At 39.8% G+C, this 17,690-nt stretch overlaps 2 protein-coding genes across 2 annotated transcripts in view; one reads left to right on the forward strand and one right to left on the reverse strand.

Moving 5' to 3' along the window:
• Positions 1 to 2,259, forward strand: part of xpa (xeroderma pigmentosum, complementation group A) — a 3,638-nt gene extending 1,379 nt beyond the window's left edge. The window contains exons 4-5 of the mRNA XM_032530446.1: positions 864 to 981; positions 1,122 to 2,259. Coding sequence (XP_032386337.1) covers positions 864 to 981; positions 1,122 to 1,276 — 273 coding nt within the window. The 3' untranslated portion in view covers positions 1,277 to 2,259. The remainder of the gene's footprint in view (positions 1 to 863; positions 982 to 1,121) is intronic.
• Positions 2,260 to 5,148: 2,889 nt separating this feature from the next.
• Positions 5,149 to 9,240, reverse strand: kpna7 (karyopherin alpha 7 (importin alpha 8)). Its single transcript, XM_032530178.1, has 12 exons — positions 9,128 to 9,240; positions 8,917 to 9,054; positions 8,723 to 8,808; positions 8,164 to 8,332; positions 7,848 to 7,947; positions 7,479 to 7,561; positions 6,853 to 6,939; positions 6,521 to 6,697; positions 6,022 to 6,255; positions 5,746 to 5,928; positions 5,490 to 5,636; positions 5,149 to 5,278 (listed from the first exon to the last, which is right to left on the reverse strand). The coding sequence occupies exons 1-12, from the start codon at positions 9,191 to 9,193 to the stop codon at positions 5,192 to 5,194; spliced, it is 1,557 nt and encodes a 518-aa protein (XP_032386069.1). The 5' UTR covers positions 9,194 to 9,240; the 3' UTR covers positions 5,149 to 5,191.
• Positions 9,241 to 17,690: the final 8,450 nt, after the last annotated feature.

Below are 17,690 nucleotides of genomic sequence, written 5' to 3' on the forward strand. Positions count from 1 at the left end.
ATATATATATATATATAGTATAACATCAGTTTATACATAGCTGTTCTAAATAAGTACAGTTTATCCTATATCACACTATGCTAAAACACTATTATACATTGTACATAAATTAACATTTAATGTGCGTGCATGGCTTTTAAAACTACCAACTGATGCAGTTTGGGGAAAATATATTTTTAATAATTTAACTTTCTTTCTTTGTCTACTGCATTTCCATCTGTTTTGTTTTTTCTCGTTGAAGGGAATTGAGATTAAAAATAAATAAAGCAAGCTTTTATTGCAATGTAGTTTTAAATATGTGTCTGTAAAGTCAATAGATGGGGCGCCTGGATAGGTCAGTTGGTGGAGCAGGGCGCTTATAAATAGCGGTCGGCTCCTTAATGCAGCGTGCCTGGGTTTGACTCCGACCTGCGGCCCCTTGCTGCATGTCATTCCCTCTTTCTCCCCCCTTTCATTTCTTCAGCTGTACTTTCAATAAAGGCATAAAATTGTCACAAAAAAATCTTTAAAGTCAATAGATGCGTAGGAATTTGCACAAAAGATTTAAAAAGCATTGAAAGATGATTTTTAGACTAATAAACAAAGGAGTTGTAAACAAACCAAAGCAGCGCTACAATGATTAATCAATCAATCAGTCAACCATCAGAAACTGCTGCTCTGTTTTATGTCATTGTAAATTGAATAACCTTTGATTTTGAACTGTTTTTGAACAGATATTTAGTTGATAGATTCATCAATTATAAAATAAATTGTTAGTTGCAGCTCTAAATCAGTCGCAAAGATTGTGGTCAAATGCAAAATAACCTCTCCTTGTTCTGTGTGTTTTAATGAGTCTAAACTATGTACTTGTGTGTGTTACCCAGGTGGAGAAGAGATGTATGGAGGTGTGGGGTTCAGAGGAGGCCCTGCAGGAGGCCAAAGAGACGAGGGAAGAGAACAAAGAGGTGCAGAAACAAAAACGCTTCAACAAGAAGGTCAAAGGTTGGTTTTCTGTTAGAGCCCAAATACCAAGTTTGTTACGTCACGCATTGTGTACACATCAACATTTGAATGTGCGACGAGCGTCATCTCGGTAAAGTCTGGACGTGTGGCTGTTTTGTATATCTGTGTTTGTGTGTCAGAGCTGCGCAGGGCAGTGAGGAGCAGTATGTGGACCAAAGACACCAGCTTCCACCAGCATCAGTACGGACCAGAGGAGGTGGTGGATCCGGAGGAGGACCTCTACAAGAAAACCTGCACCACCTGCGGACATGAACTCACCTACGAGAAGATGTAGACACTCTCGCACACCAACACTGACAGCTACGCGTTCAGTCTACAAGGATATGATGTTTGGTGCTTCTGTTGGGAACCATGCCCCCTCCAGCTGCGTTCCTTCTGTCTGGATTACTAGTGCTATTTTTTCATAAAACACTCCACACAGATACAAGGGGCCAAAATCTCCTGTGTGTCACTTGCAGGCTGTTCTAGGTCAGTAATCATACCTATTTTCAACACTGTTACTGACCTCAGCTTGTACTGTATATGTATAGCAGATTGCCTTTTCGGTCCACTGCCTATTGCTACACTTCCTGTTCCTTTTTTAGCATTTAAAGATTCACTCTGGCAAATGGGCCAATCAAGGAAGACACAATATTGAATCTTGAAGTAGTGTGGGGTCCGTTTTATGACTGGAACAGAACTGACCAGTAAGATTAAAACTTTGCTGGGTCCATTTTTAGGATTTCCTGTTGTGGCACACAAGTCACATGTACTGTGATGTGTTCACTGTCATCATGCTAAGCCTGTGTTGAACGTTACGTCTCATCGCCTTTGTGGCCTTATTCAAGTCAGCAGCATCAGCTCCGGACTTGTCTCTCACCATTCACTCTATAACATCAGTTTCCAAATTATAATGAAAGACATTCATCTTTTATCTATTCTGTGACAAAAAAGTATTGATACATAGACCTCAGTCAGAAGTCTTTGGGAAATGGTTCAGATATGAGATACCTGACCAGGACTATTTCTGTGAACTTGATACTTGGTATCAGCTGTAAAGAGATGAGCTGTCATTGTCCAGATATTCACTCTACTAATAACGCTACAATGAGACAGAAAGTGGGTAAAACATGTTTACATCTTTGTAAAATTAATTCGTCATGTAAAAGTTCATATAAACGTCTGTCTTTTAATGCTTTGATTTAGCTTTGCCTCTTCCATTCATCAAAAATAAATGTATTTGTATTGTTGAGACTTGGAAATGTGAAAACGAAGGTTTTCAAATAAAAAAATTATAAGCAGTGTAGACATTTTAATACAATGGTCTATTTGCATTTCTATTTTTTTGTACCCGCTGCAAACACTTCAGATACTTAAACAAGAAGCCAATGTCTCTTTACTACTTTTAATCTTAGTTGTGGAGTGGGTCTTTTATTAAAGTGGTTTAGGAGTTTTATCAGACTTTTGAGCAAGCTTTTTTAATGACATATTCCATAATTTTTAGTCTCATATCACTTACTATTAAGCTACTTTGTAGCTGAAGCTCCAGAACGGTTACTAAATGGACCTTAGGGAGAGTGTTTTGCAACCAAGGTCAAGCTATTTTAATAAATTCAAGACAGTGATGCATAATAGAATAGAGTTGTTGCCTGGAGGAGACTGCTAATAAAACTGATGTAATAAGTTTTTTTGTTCACTCTTACTTTTTAAAAGGGTTCACAGACTGTAAACCCCAGCAGTCTCAAGTTTGTAGAAAGCATCAGTGTAAATTATTTACTCCTGACCTCCACATGGAAGAATCAGTACTTCCTCCTCGTCAAACTCTGAAAATGACTTGTAGTAGGCGCCAAAACGTGTGCATCTCAAAGCAGCTCCTCCGTCCAAACTGATACAGTTCCTTGCTGAGGGAGCTGGAGGCTAATGAGCCAAAGCGAATGGTTTGTCCAAAGTAGAGCAGTTTGCTTCTCCTGTAGGTGTTGTAGCAGCTTCTTTGGTTAAATTTTAGGAGCTGGATAGCGTCAGACAGCAGGATGTGGAGGGCATAGAATTCAAACAAGGTTTTTCAGTGAGGTGTTTGTGATTTGCTGTATGGCTGAGTGGAGGTAGCTTCCTGTGGAGAGGATGTCTCAACATCCATTTTTTGGACATGGTATCCTGTTCACACAACTGTAAAACAAAAACATGTAGCTTTATTGATGTTATGCATTTAACAGTATTAAATATGGCCACATTGGTTAAAAAAGTTTTGATAAACTGAGAGCAGAGTTGTTGCTTTTATTAAAGCTATAGTGTGTAGTTTCTATTGCCCCAATAAGGAATTCTGACGACAACTCTTGCCGCGTCCACATGGTACAAGCCTTCCGTGATTGCCACTGCCCCCATCGCAGCTGCAAGTAGCCAAGGAGGACAGGGAGGATTAGAAACAAAACATCGACTCTTCAGAAGGGGTAATTATCTTCACTTGAGTTTCTGCGGACAAAAGTCGGTGGATAACAAAATCTTCTGAACATAGCCATACTGAGAAATACAGTGTGTTGTGTGGAGGTGATAGTCCTAATTAACTTTGTAGCAACTCATTTGGCCATTGCTTGAATGTAACAGAAGGTCATTGATATCAAAAAGTTACGCATTAAAGCTGAGTTCATGGTCTCTCTAATCGGTCTGGGACTTTTGAGATCAACATTTTACATTCTACAGTGCAATGCTTTAACATTTAGTGGGTTATTTTAGGCTATTTCAGTTTTTGTTTACACCTAATACCGTTAAATGTGGAATCTAGGAGGCTTTGAAGGGACTGCACGGGACTAAAAAAAAAAATAGATGTGAAATAAATGAAAGTAGGGGAAGCCTGAATATTCTGACTTGTCACCCCTAGTATGGCTCTAATGCAACCAACTTAAACTCTCCATGCCTGGTAAATGGCGATGTCTTTTAAACTATGCCCCCAGTTTGTAGTTAGTTTTTAGTCTAAGCCCAAGCTCTCTGCAGAGCTACAGAAGACAAACTTTATTCACAGGCTTACAAGTAACTTATGACAACTGATCTTTATACAGTTACCGTTTCAAATTGTGAGGATTGAATTTTCTCCGATTAAGATCACTGACTAGTGAACATGTTATCACAGTACAGGATTAATTTGGGTTAAGTTCAGGCAATTCATTTTTTTGAATGCATAATACACTAACCAGGATACAATTTATTTTCATACAGTGGCATGTTACTGTATGTGTCCATTATCTTTGTATCGTTGCATTCAGAAGTCATAAAGAGGCAGCCGAGGACAACGAACACAATGATTGAAGGTAAATACTTACACATTTACTGTCCCTGCCTATGAAGCAATATAAATCACAGGGACTTCAAGTGAAAGTAATGAATTAGTCAGACCTTAAAGCCATTAGAACAGTTACCTTAAAGGAAAAATGTAAATGCTGAAATTCAATGTGCCAAAATTAAATGTGGAAAATGACTTTGTTCTTCCAAGGTGCTCTGACTAAGGTTTGTATGATTCCACCCATCTTTTTATAGATTAGGGGGTGGGGTCGATCAAACCTTTCATACCAAGCAAGGATTTTTCCGAGAACTCTTTTAAGGGCCATTTCATCAACTCCAAGATTGGAATTAAGGGTTAACTCTTAAATGTGAGTCACCCATGCAGATTTGTATTACTTGCAGGGTTTTAGAAAAGTTTCAGAAATGCCTTCAGTGGTGAAGATGTTGACATTGAGATGTAGTGTAGGCCCATTTAATTTCTAAAAGCTTTTGTACAGTTTTAATATCTACAGTTTAGGTTCAGTGGCCATAACTATACATGTCATTCCTCTTTTACGTTGAGTGGAAAAAGTTTAGGTTTTCATTTTCACAGACAGGCGCGCTACCCAACATAAAGAGGCACCACTCTGGGTGAAATACATGTTTAGAGTCTTGGGAAGTCGCTTTTAGGGACCGCCGCACTTTTCTCCATGAGTTATAGCTCAAGGAGGATTTATCCATTTCAGTGTAACCATTTTAAAATGGTTAGAGACCATCAATGTTTAAGATACAAGGTCCTTGTGAACCAGCTAGCTCCCTTAATATACACTGGTTGGTCATGTCTAAACTATAAAGCTTTGTAGCTTTTTTATATTGACCAAGGCTAAATTGACATTCATAATACTTAGACACAATATACTGTAAGTTTATTTATTCAACATGCAATCAAAAACAATGTTTAAAATTCAAAAGTCTTCTGAACGTCAGAGGTTTTAAAGACAAATGAGTCATCTGTACTGTCGACCTTAACTCCCACGACGTCATCCTAGGACAAAAGGTTAAGCTTATCTTTGCAAACAAAGACTACATGCAAACCCACAGATTGCTTGCCTTTAGATATGGAATAAGCTTAATACAAAGTTCTCCATGCATTTTGAAAATGTATCTAGATGTAGGATTAAGAAAAACATTGAGAATCTGCTTAAATGTTTCCCTAATACGAGTATAGGTAATTTGTCATGTGGTTGTTTACTTACATCACTGAAGTACTTCTCTATAAGGGTATGAGCAGCCTGGTACACAGTTTCATTGTCATGGTTCTGCAGCATCTCAATGCGATCCAGTCCTCCCAGCTCTTCAACCAACAGGCTAAGTTTCTCAGTCTCACCAAGCTTCTCGGCTGCCTGAAAAGTCAAGCACGGTAATTAAAATCATTGCTCATCTGTCCATTTCAAATTCTAGGTCTGTAGCAGGTTTTAGCCCAATAGTTTAGCTGCTTTCATCTCCCCTTACCATGAAGATGTTGTTGATGGCATCGAGTATGACCAGAATGACTTTACAGTCTTTGACCTGCAACAGGTTAATGATGGCCTCCAGGGCCCCACTCTGCACAAGATGAACCACCTGCTCCACAGTGCCCCCACTGGTGAAGTTGGTCACTGCCCACACTGCCTCCCTTTGAGTTTTGAAGTCACCCTGAGAAATATTTGATAAGTTCCAGTTTAAGCATCACTACTACAGTATGTTCAATATGCAGTTGCCCAGAGGGTCATCTTGCAATCTACTCACATTTTTGAGCTGCTCCACCAGAGGGGGGAGCAGGCCACAGGTGATGAGCTGTTGGATTTGCCTACATGGTCCTGCAGCGATGTTAGACAATGCCCACGTTGCCTCCTTTTGCACACTGGCCTTTGAGTGCCGCATCAGTAGAGGTAGGACGTTCAGGACTCCTGCATCAACTGCTGCCTGGGTCTGCAGGTCTGAGCCACTCACTATGTTCCCAATTGAACGAAGAGCAGGGGTCTGGAGGCAGACAGAATTACACTAGGCAAAGTCAGATTCTGGCTTTTGAGCAACTTTAAGAAAAACCTAAACATGGCCATGCTTTAATAGTTTAAGTTCCCACTTACGCCACAATTACATGTACATTAAGGCAGTGATAATCTGGTCTCAGTGTTATACACGAATGGCCGATCTTAGACATAGCGTACATTTAAGTCCAGAATGTTTCAAGTGGAGTTAGCTCTTTTGAGAACACTTCACATTACACGTGCCAAGAGCAACCTACCATGACACTAAGCTCCTCGTGGCTCATGAGCTCTACCAGCCGAGAGACTATGCCAGTTTTCACTACAACATCAATACGGTCATTGTCACCGTCTGAAAGGTAGGAAATTGCCCAGCATGCATCAGACAAGATGTCCTTATCGCTGAGATGGAGCAACTGGATCAGAGAGGGAAGCACCTGCAGGCATGACAGTTACATTACAACACATTTATGTCAGGTATTTCAGCACCTTTCTGGACTGGGAATTCATCTTTGTCACACAGGGTGCCAAGCTTCTTATGTAGGTCTACATGTGTTAAGACATTACATTCCAGAGCTGTGATTTCACTTACCTGCATCACAGCAGACAAGGGTGGAAACGGGTTCTTATTGCGACACAAGTTGGACAATGTCCATGTCAGGTTACGCAGGTAGCCAACCTGGAGTAATAAACATGACACACCCACCACATTTAGACTTCTGCCCCACTGAAGTTTAAGGGGACCTGAACAGAATTTGCCCATTAAATTGGTTTACAGGTCTTTAAAGTACTAAATGGAAAAATAAACCAGACATATTTGCAGTCAGATAATTTGATCTTGTCATTTACAGGTTGTAAACCATCTTATCTATGATAGAAATAGTGCAAGGATACATTAGGCGCCAGTAGCATAAAACACCAGATCGCCAAATGCGGTTGAGTTAATGCAGGAATTAAGTGCCTGATTTAATATGAAGGGTGATGTAAAATGGTCGAGTATTCTAAGCTTTTGTATAAGACTGTTTGAGAAGTCATGAGTAAATGCAGATAACCTGCTTCTCAAAAAAAAAAGTATGCATGTTTGTTCAAAGGGCTCATATGCTTATTTTCAGGTTCATACATTTTATTTAGATGTAACAGAATAGGTTTACATAGTTTAATTTCCCAAATAAAAAAAGTGCACAAAGTTTGAACTTTTCTTGTAAAGTTTTGACTTACTGGTGTGTCTGGGCAGATGCGGGCCAGTAAGGCTGGGATAACATTGCACTCAATCAGGACGTCTCGATAAGCTGCACCGTCACCTGTCAAGAATTGACATCAATATGGCAAGCCACAGTGAAATAAGTGCAGATTTTGTGTCCCACCCGATTTACATCTCAAAACTAAGCCCTTCTTTTACAGCGCAAAAGAGACTGCAATTTTAACATTAGCCATGTGCTTGAGTCACTTCATTGCTTAATTCCAGTCCAATTTATTTGGACCATCAATTACCCTCCCCTTTTGGGAATCTCTCATTATGCATCCTGATGTATCAGTTTTATTAATTCAAAGTCAAAGCCATACATGACAATACATTCAGCATTTTACCTGCAACGTTTCCAAGAGCCCAGACAGCCTGTTCACTGATGTGCAACATTGGTGAAGCCAGCAAGGCAATGAAAGCTGGTACCGCCCCATGTTCCACCACCTGAGACACAAATACTGTACACTGTAGTGTCTTCAACCCAGCAAAAAAAAAAAAAAGAAAAAAAAAAACACCTGGAAGCCTCACACCTAAGTCAACTTAGTTTGATGTCAAGATGTTTGACACTTCATAAGCACATCTTAAGGATCATGACCTGTTACAGTCAAAAAGAAATCTTAGACATCAGGCTAGCCACACTTCCAGTAATACTATTCACACCTGTTGAGTATGCCAAGTAGTTCCAGAGGCGATGTTTGTAAGGGCCCAAGCTGCTTCAAACTGCAGAGTTGGCTCATCATCCATACCCAGAAAGGACACAAAGCGGGACAGCAGACCTGCGTCTATGATCTCCTTCATAGGAGGGTTACGCTCCTGAGACAGCAGTTTTCTGAAGGTTGGATGAAATGTAGGCTACTTGACATGTAATTTGTTTCCTGAATCTCATCATTATCCCAATTTCAATGGGTGAAACATGGAGAGATAAGTAGCCCAATAATTGTGTAGTGTTAGAAAATGGTGAAAATGGCAATTACAATTTCCCCAAAAGCCCCAAGTGACACCCTCAATTTGCTGCTCAGAGTATTTTAAATTTATGACTCAAATACAAGCGAATTCCTCACCTTTGACAGATATAATTCGGCATGTACGTTTGCGTCTCACACATTTGTCAGTTAGGCCACTAATCAATTTATCATTTTGGCAATAAGTGGAACCACAGCTATTGCATCTTCTGGAACAAATCATTGCCTTATATAAAGATTAAGCAATAAAACCCCACCTGGCTGCCTGACAGCCTTGGGTTTGGGACTCCTTGCAGTCAGAGTTGACATCTTTAATGATTTCATCAAGGGGTAAACAGGCCACCTAAATGACATATACACCGTTAGAGGCTTTACTTGTTTGAACCATAGACCGTTTATAAAACTAGGTTCTAAACAAACTTCAAAAATAAAAGAAATTATCTGAATTGACCATGTCGTTGGAGATGTAGTCGAGGGCATCCTCGTCCGGGAGAGACGACAGGGTTATGTTTCTTCTCTTGAGGAAACTTTCATCCTTGTGAGCTTTGCGCAGTTCAACGCACACAGAGATCCTTTTCTCTCGCAGTTTCTGCAAGAAGCCGAGACGCAGTGTCGATAAAATTATTACTACGTATGACCCTGGAAATGAAACAACAACTTACTGCTGGATCCTTCCCCTTATTCTTGAATTTCGAGAGTCGCTCCTCGACAACATTCTTGGTGGGCATGGCGACCTTCTCTGCTTGACTCGGACCGATGAAAACGTAAGGAAACCTTCCGCAGGGATGCTATAAGGGGGAGAGCCGCCGCAGGTGAATCTAATTAGCTGTGATTGGAGCACGTGCAGATGTGAGCGTTTCAAACAAGTAACCAAACAGCTCTTCCTCCAGAGAGGAACTCGTGCGAACTCCTTTCTTTGCAGTAATCTATCTGTAAGAAGAACAGTAATTTTGTATGTATTTTGTATTGGCCTACTTGTTGTAGCATAGGCTACTGTTCAATCTAGCCTACAGTACAGGGCTACTATAATCTATGTCTAGTTCTTCGTGGCCCTTGCTCAGATTGCGGTATCCTATAGGCCTATGTCTTGTTAAAACCGGCTGAACATGTACAGTGACGAATTGCAAATATGTTAATAAAGGCTTTATAAAAAAAAAAGTGCCTAAAATGTGTGCACGTTTGATCAGTTTGTGTCATACAGGAGAGAAAAGAACACTATAAACTCTGGTGACTTCAATTTTTTCAGTAAATATTTATGTGTAGTAAATTCATGTTGTAGTAAAATAATAAAACTAATAATTATAATAATAATATTTCCCATTTACATTTTTAAATAATAAATAATGATTTTTTTAATGAAAATTTTATAGTAAACTATGACAATAATGATAAACTACATATAATAATAATAATAAATAAAATAATAACAATAATAATAATATAATAATAGCAATTAAAAATATTATTATTGATAAAAACATCTAAATAGCCCAAATAAAAATAAACACACTAATAGTTAAATAAGTAATCCTTAAAGTTCCACAATGTAAATATTTTTGTGGTTATAACTGGTTAACCCGTCATGGCCTGTTTTAGACAATAGATGGCAACAAATCACAACTTTCGTCTGGACTAGCACTCACCTACGTGTTAAATGTGATTGAGGAAATCTGATGTATTGCTAAATATATTGGAATCCATTGTATTGCAGCTAGCCTACATAACTGATACATACAGATAGAAATAAATATATCAAATAAGTCAAGAAGAAGAAAGATTTTAATAGAGAAAGTATGGCAGAGAAAGGGTTTGACAGCGATGGAATCTCGTCTTCCTCAGTAAGAACTAGGAAGGGCTGAACAATAGCACTTTAAATGGTACACACACACACACACACACACACACACACACACACACACACACACACACACACACACACTCCTTGAGCTCACGTTTACATTAAAGGGGAACTGTGCAGTTATTTTAGCCTGATTTACCTTACCTAGCTTTGGAGTCATTGGAATGGTTATATGACTTTTTTCGAGTTGAATAGTGGTCGTCTCGCTCCTCCCTAGCGCCTGTGAGCAGAAAAACCACCATAAAGGATGGCGTGATATCAGGTCTCGCAAAGTAATGAATTGTTTCCCGGCACTTCACGAACCGGCTAACAAGGTAGTGATGTAGTTCATCATGGCTGAGGCGACAAAAAAGAAGCAGAAAGCTAGAAAGCTAAAACTGCATAGCGTCCCTTTAATGAGACTACATACCGTTTTCCACCTTCAAAAGGGAGCTTTCCAGAGAACACAAATCTTAAATTCTTACTTGTAATGTAAATGGAAAAATATCGGAAAACAACTAAACGCTAATGTATTGCTGTCAGCCTTCACAGACACAGCTGGATACATCTGTGCTGCAACATTAGCATACCAACAAGGAGCTGAGCTTTTCAAACATTTGGAAAGCCAAAAATTGAATGCTGCACTTGAATAAGTCAGAAAGTCAGGCCCGAAACATGAAGATACAGCTGAAAGCAAATGTTGCTTTGTGCCTGAAAGATATGAAAGCAACACATTAGCATTACATATTAGCATTACATATTAGCATATACACATTAACAGCCATATGAAATGGTGAAATGTATCTGTTGTTTCTTCTGCCCCCTGGTGGCCAAACAGGCATTAATGCAGCTTTAAGAAGCCATATTTCTTCCACCTTCAGTTGTTTTGTGATCAACCACTTTGTTTTTTTTCTACAAATGCCTGAGAACATGTGGGGTTGGTTCAAAAATAGCCTAGTGTTTTGTTGAATTATACCTGCTCCAGTTTAGTACCTTTCTCAAGGACAGTTTGTGTGAATTTGTTTAAATGTAAATGTAAATGTGCTGTATTTATATAGCGCTTTTCCAGTCTTAACAACTGCTCAAAGCGCTTTTACATCTACAGGAAACATTCACCAATCACACACATTCATACACTGTGGCTGGGGCTGCCGTACAAGGTGCCACCTGCTCATCAGATAAACACTCACACACATTCACACTCCGATGCGCAGCACCGGGGGCAACTCGGGGTTCAGTGTCTTGCCCAAGGACACTTCGACAATGGCTGCAGGGGCGGGGATCGAACCACCGTTTAAAGGAGATTGTTTGTAAGTCAGAGCTTTGCATCATTTAAAAGTGATAAGCATCAGTCACCCTCACAGAGTGAAAATAAAATCATTTGAAAAAATAAAATAAAAAGGTATTTTCCCTCAGCATTTCACCTTTTCCTACCTCTGCTCTGTTTTCTCATCTCTGCTTCACTTTTAGGGATTTCCCTGTCTGGCGTGGGAAAGCAGAGGGGACAAACAGAGATAGATGATTTAATTTGTTCTCGTGCTCTCTAGCTACATTAGCATAGAGGTCAGAATGTACTCCAAAGGATGGCTCCACTGGCACCACTCCTATTTCTCTAAAGATATTCACAAAATAGAAAAGGTCGAGACATAATATGTGGCATGATGACCTGTTGATGTTGAGTTTCCTGCAGTGTGTGTGTGTGTGTGTGTAGGGTGGTGTGTGTGTGTGTGTGTGTGTGTGTGTGTGTGTTTGTGTGTGTGAGCCTCTCTCTTTGCCTGTGAGATCATCATCCTGCTGGCCTTTTGACCTGGAAGTGCTTATGGTTCTCAGAGAGTGTAGTGTGTTTCTGTCCTGCCCTGATGTCTTTGAATCCTTGTTAGTCTGAACAATGTGAGGTGAATGGAGGAAACTCCACTTAACAGGTTCAAGGCTCCTCAACCACCCCCAAACAACACACACACACACACACACACACACACACACACACACACACAAACACACACACATTGATGTGCATAAAAACATTCACTAACATGCTCTCATATTCAAAGAAATGCAATTAATACAAGAAATAAATAAAAGGCTGCTCTATTAATGTTTGTTTTTATCCTCTGTTATGAGTGAGTTGAGCGTTGAAGAAACGTGTAGGGCAGTTACAGATGTTCAATAATTAGTAATAATGGATGGTAAATAATGCATACTTTTTCCAGCAAGTACCACAAAAATGTCAATATTTGATATCAGTGTGCAAAACATACGGATACAAATCACCTTGTATGTGTTTATGAGTTTCCAATACTTATGAGATTTATTTATTTATGAGTTCTTCATTCGCTATAGTATATAATTATTGGCAAACATGCAAAAGCTACAGCAAGGAACTACAGTTTCAAGTCAGAGCTCACAGACATAGCTAGGTGGTTGCTTGGAAGTTACTCCTATTAATGGTTTTTAACTACAATAAGTTGTGCCAGATTGTCATTAAAGTTGTATTCTACCTTATTGGTAAATCCTTCAATTCTTTCCTCCATTTCTCCATCCCTGTGCTACCTTCATCCAATCTCTTCATTTAATTGTCTCTTTTGACACATTTCCCTCCTATCCTCCCTGGTTCCCAGATCAACTTGAGGTGTCTATGGGAAATCACTAGTATAGATTGTTCTGCAGTGCTATCTCAATACACACACACACGCACGAGGGCATGCACAATCGCACGAACGCACACACACAGCAGTACCTTGCAATGGATTTTTTGTTAGTATTAAGCCTTAAACAACAAAGAGGTTTGAAACATTGCTCTACTAATGCAGAGAGAGCATATTATGTACGTGTGTGTGTGTGTGTGTGTGTGTGTGTGTGTGTGTGTGTGTGTGTGTGTGTGTGTGTGTGTGTGTGTGTGTGTGTGTGTGTGTGTGTGTGTGTGTGTGTGTGTGTGTGTGTGTGTTGCTATCATTATGGTTGAAAGAACTTGGACACAGTCAAACACACATGCACAAGAGATTGAAAGAAATGATGACAAACACTTTTCATGCAGAGTGGCAAAGACAAAGGTGTGCTTTGTCTGTCAAAGTCAGAAGTTCTCAAATATCAAAGCAGAGGAGAGAAAAAGAACCACAACAGGATATGGGTTGTGACAGAAAGAGAGAAACTGAGATATTTTTGAGTGTGTGTGTGTGTGTATGTGTGTGTATGTGTGTGTGTGTGTGTGTGTTTGTGTGTGTGTGTTTGTGCATAAAATATATCAAAGCTGGAGGGAATTCCCATTGAGAAAAGAAAGAATTTGACACTGATATCGGACATATTTGAAATTCTTAGACACACGTACACTATGTGAATGGCTACTGATACTGCATTATTTCAAACATCTCTCTCACTCTGTTTCTCTGTCCTTCTCTTTCTCCTTCTTCTTCTCAGTCAGACTGGTGTTGAGCTTCAGTCTTTTAATATTTCATGCTGCCACTCCAACACCTGCCCATCAATAACCGAGACAAGACTCACGTAGGTCCAATCCATCATACTCACAACTGACCAGGCTGCACAGATGTCTGTGTATGTATGTGTGTGTGTTTATCTGTGTGTGTGTGTGTGTGTGTGTGTGTGTGTGTGTGTGTTGATAGATCATTTGTTTTTGCTGACAAAGCCCTAGTCGTTAGTTTGTATAAACGGGCTAGAGGCTCGACAGCTGAGAGATCGAAATAAGCCATTTGTCATTTCCCAACATACAGTCATGCATTCACACACACACACACACACACACACACACACACACACACACACACACACACACACACACACGCTGATCAATAAAAAAAAAAGTCTACAGGATCTAGAAATAGGAACCAAAGTAAAATTTGTGGTATTTTTTTAAAACTACGTTACCTGTGTACTGTAAAAAGTGCAGGTGTGCTCTGTCAGATGTCAGATGTCATTGCAAGATTTACAAAGATTCCCAACTGTCAAATGGTTTCCATGATTAATGTCTAATGACTCTGATTTATTAGCAGATATTCACATTGGGCTTACTGTAAGAGGGCAGAACCTTTCCATAGATGATGTGCATATCTTCTTCTTCTTCTTTTATTTAAATTCTTAAATTTATAATTTTCCAATAAATGTCATTGCCACCAATTGACTTAAACACTGCAGAATGCAGAATGTACCACAACACTGTCAGCTAAATACTTGAGATATTTAGCTCCAGAATTTTTTTTTTAGTTCCAATGAAGCAAACATGGATAAGAAGCTGTTGGAGTGAACAGAATAATTAAGTCCACCACAATTGGAAAAAAACCTCATCTGTTGAAAATCTGATCAAAAACTCTAGAACTACTGCTACTAAATGATAAGTGGGGGTTTTAATTTTATTTATATTGGTTGAAAAATGACATGATTCATGATTTTACTGTATGCAGATATTTCTTCTTTAGTTCACACTGGATAACCTCTAAAATGCACAGTGTTCAGGCCACAACAAGGACATTCAGAAAAAGTAAACAGGACGGAGACACAATATAAGACTGTTGCTTTGTGGGTAAATCCTGTGATGGTTACGACTGTTTGTGAACGCTGTAAAAAGCAATGAAAAGGTTTTACTGTATTGTCCTTAAGCCAGCCCGGTCAAACTGTCATCAGCATGCAAATGTGAGGCCTGTTTTAATCCACCTACCTCAAAGCAACTGCACTATTTCAACACATTGGTGACATGCAGTAAAAAATTTGAGCAATAGACAGTTTGTGTAGACGGCACACCAATGTTCCAGTGCAAACAAAATTACTGGGACCATTTAAAACCATCCATTCCTTTTTGTACCCACTCATCTTGTGAAGGAGTTTTCAAACTATTCTAAATGTTTGCCTGTATTGGGGCATTCAACTACATACTCTCATGTGTAATTGCACAATGAAAACAACTGCAGATCAAAGATTAAAAAAAGTTCTCCATTTGCTTTGCACCTGAACCATGTAGTATGCTGATTTTTCTCAGTAACAGTAACAGAAGAGACTGAGTGGCATTATCTGTGGATCAGCCAATTCCCTGTAACAAGAAAGGGAATCAAAGCAGCGGAGAGATGGGGAGGGGCAGAGGGGGTGAGGAGATGCATGGAGAACTTCAAAGGTGAACACAGAGTTCACACAGATATGAGGCTCAGACAACAGGGCAGAGCCCACATAGACTCTACAAAAAAGAGAGAGGGGAGAACTGAGAACATACACATAACATACACTCAGTGGGGGGCAAAGCTGCCAATACTGTCAACAATGACATCCTTCATTCTTGGTGTGTGTCTGTGAGTGAAGAAGCCAGCTGGCAGGCAGACAAGAGGAGGAGGAGTTGAGGGCTTTAGGGGTCCAGTGGGGACTTTGGAGGATTGGGTGAGTGTCATTGTGGGGGTGTGAGCCAGGTATCAGGTGTATCTGGACTAAGGGGCCCCTCGCATGGGCATCCTATTCACCTGCTGCCCAGGCCTGGACAAAGGCTGGGGCTCCTCTGGGCCACAGACAGGCCAGGTAACACTAGAAGGTCATAATAGCTCCAAGATGAAGGGAAGATGGTGAGAAGATTACAACATGGGAAAATGTTGGGTTAAAAAAAAAAAGAAATTATGAACTGAGGCTCCCATCACGTCACCTTTTTCCCCATCCAGTCGTTTTGAATGCAATACATCTTCATCATTGGTCCATGAATGTCTGTATCCATACAATCAGTGTGCAAATTAAAACAAATCCGCGAGAAAATAAACAGCATTTACTGTGAAGCAAGAACATTTTGCAATGTCATCACTTCTTGGTTTATTCTGTCTCAATTGCAGCATGATCAGAAGATTTTCTATTTTTGTTACCAAATGCATAACCTGAGGTGTCTCCTGACGTGTCTCCTGACGTGTCCTGGTTACAGTACAAGCTAAAATGAACGTAGAATCCAGGTGTGGTTGTTTTTTGTACAGACAAAATTGAAGTGGTAATTGCTGAGAGGGGCAAATTGTATTGCCTTCGGACAAAATCAGTCTACCATAGCTTTTTCTAGTTTGACAATGTATGATAAATCTGTAAAATGCTATACTATGCCTACAATGCCTCTTTTATTAAACATTCAGTGTTTTCATTAAATACAAAAAATCCATAAATGTGTGTGTGTGTGTGTGTGTGTGTGTGTGTGTGTCTGCGCGTGCACCTATCAAGTAGATTGTGCATGAGTGATTATGAAACTGATCCGTTTTAGCGCCAGTGTGTCCCCGTGCAACAACAGCAGTGACATTTATGAAAGAAAAGCCGTGTTTATTTCTGCATTGTTCTGTATATTTTACTGCAGACACATACTGCAGAGGGCTGAATCTAAACAGTAATTACCATACCTGACTGACATACGGACAGACAGATGTGTGTGTGTGCAGTACACTCACAAATTATTCTTATTGTCTGCTGTACCTCATGAAGACTTTTTTATTAGTGTAAAAGGTTGCTCGTACAGAGACAAATGTAAAAACACGGTGTAAAGTGTAACATTCAATGTAAAAAAACATGCTTGTCATCTATTTTATTTGAATATGCAGCTCAGTGGACACGTTGCAGAATTTTAACCAGATAGTCAGAACACAGCAACACATAAGTGTAGTTTACAGTGGCAGATTTCTAGCATTCAATAATAGGCTAACTGACTGAAACTGAATGATTTTGCAGTGTTGTTATTGTTTGCTTGAACTGTAATGTTACTTTGACGTCAGATTTTAGTCCAAATATTTTTCATATTGACATTCTCATCTGAGCAGGTTAAAAAAGTTATAAATATTATAAGACATGACATAGAGAGCAACATTAAGGGTAGATTCAGTGTGTGTGTGTGTGTGTGTGTGTGAGAGAGAGAGAGAGAGAGAGGAGGAGAAGAAAGGAGAGAGAGAGAGAGAGAGAGATGCACGGTATACTATGAAAAAGTGGGACATCAAAGAGCGTGAAGAGTGAAACAGCTGGTCAGTGTGTGTGTGTGTGTGTTGTGTGTGTGTGTGTGTGTGTGTGTGTGTGTGTGTGTGGGTGGGTGAGTGGGTGTGTGTATACTGCATGTGTGTGTACATGAACACACCTTCAAAGAGCACCATAGATGTGCCAGCCCACCTTACTTCAAGCATCTGGGAACACATACACACTCACGCACACACTCTTGCAAACTCACATACACACACATACTCTGAATCAAATGCACACTGTCACAAAGTACACACGGCAACTGAAATCTACTCTCTCACATACACATGTACTGCAAACCCCACCTTTCACTGTGCATGTGCCTGCATGTGTGTGAGTGTGTGTGTTTCTTGTCAGCGATTAAAGCACACACAGATAAATCACGAGTTCTGTAAATGTTCTGGAGGTGGGGGGGTGTACACGTCGTGACA

The sequence above is a fragment of the Etheostoma spectabile genome, chromosome 2 (genome assembly GCF_008692095.1).
Source record: "Etheostoma spectabile isolate EspeVRDwgs_2016 chromosome 2, UIUC_Espe_1.0, whole genome shotgun sequence".
Taxonomy (NCBI): domain Eukaryota; kingdom Metazoa; phylum Chordata; class Actinopteri; order Perciformes; family Percidae; genus Etheostoma; species Etheostoma spectabile.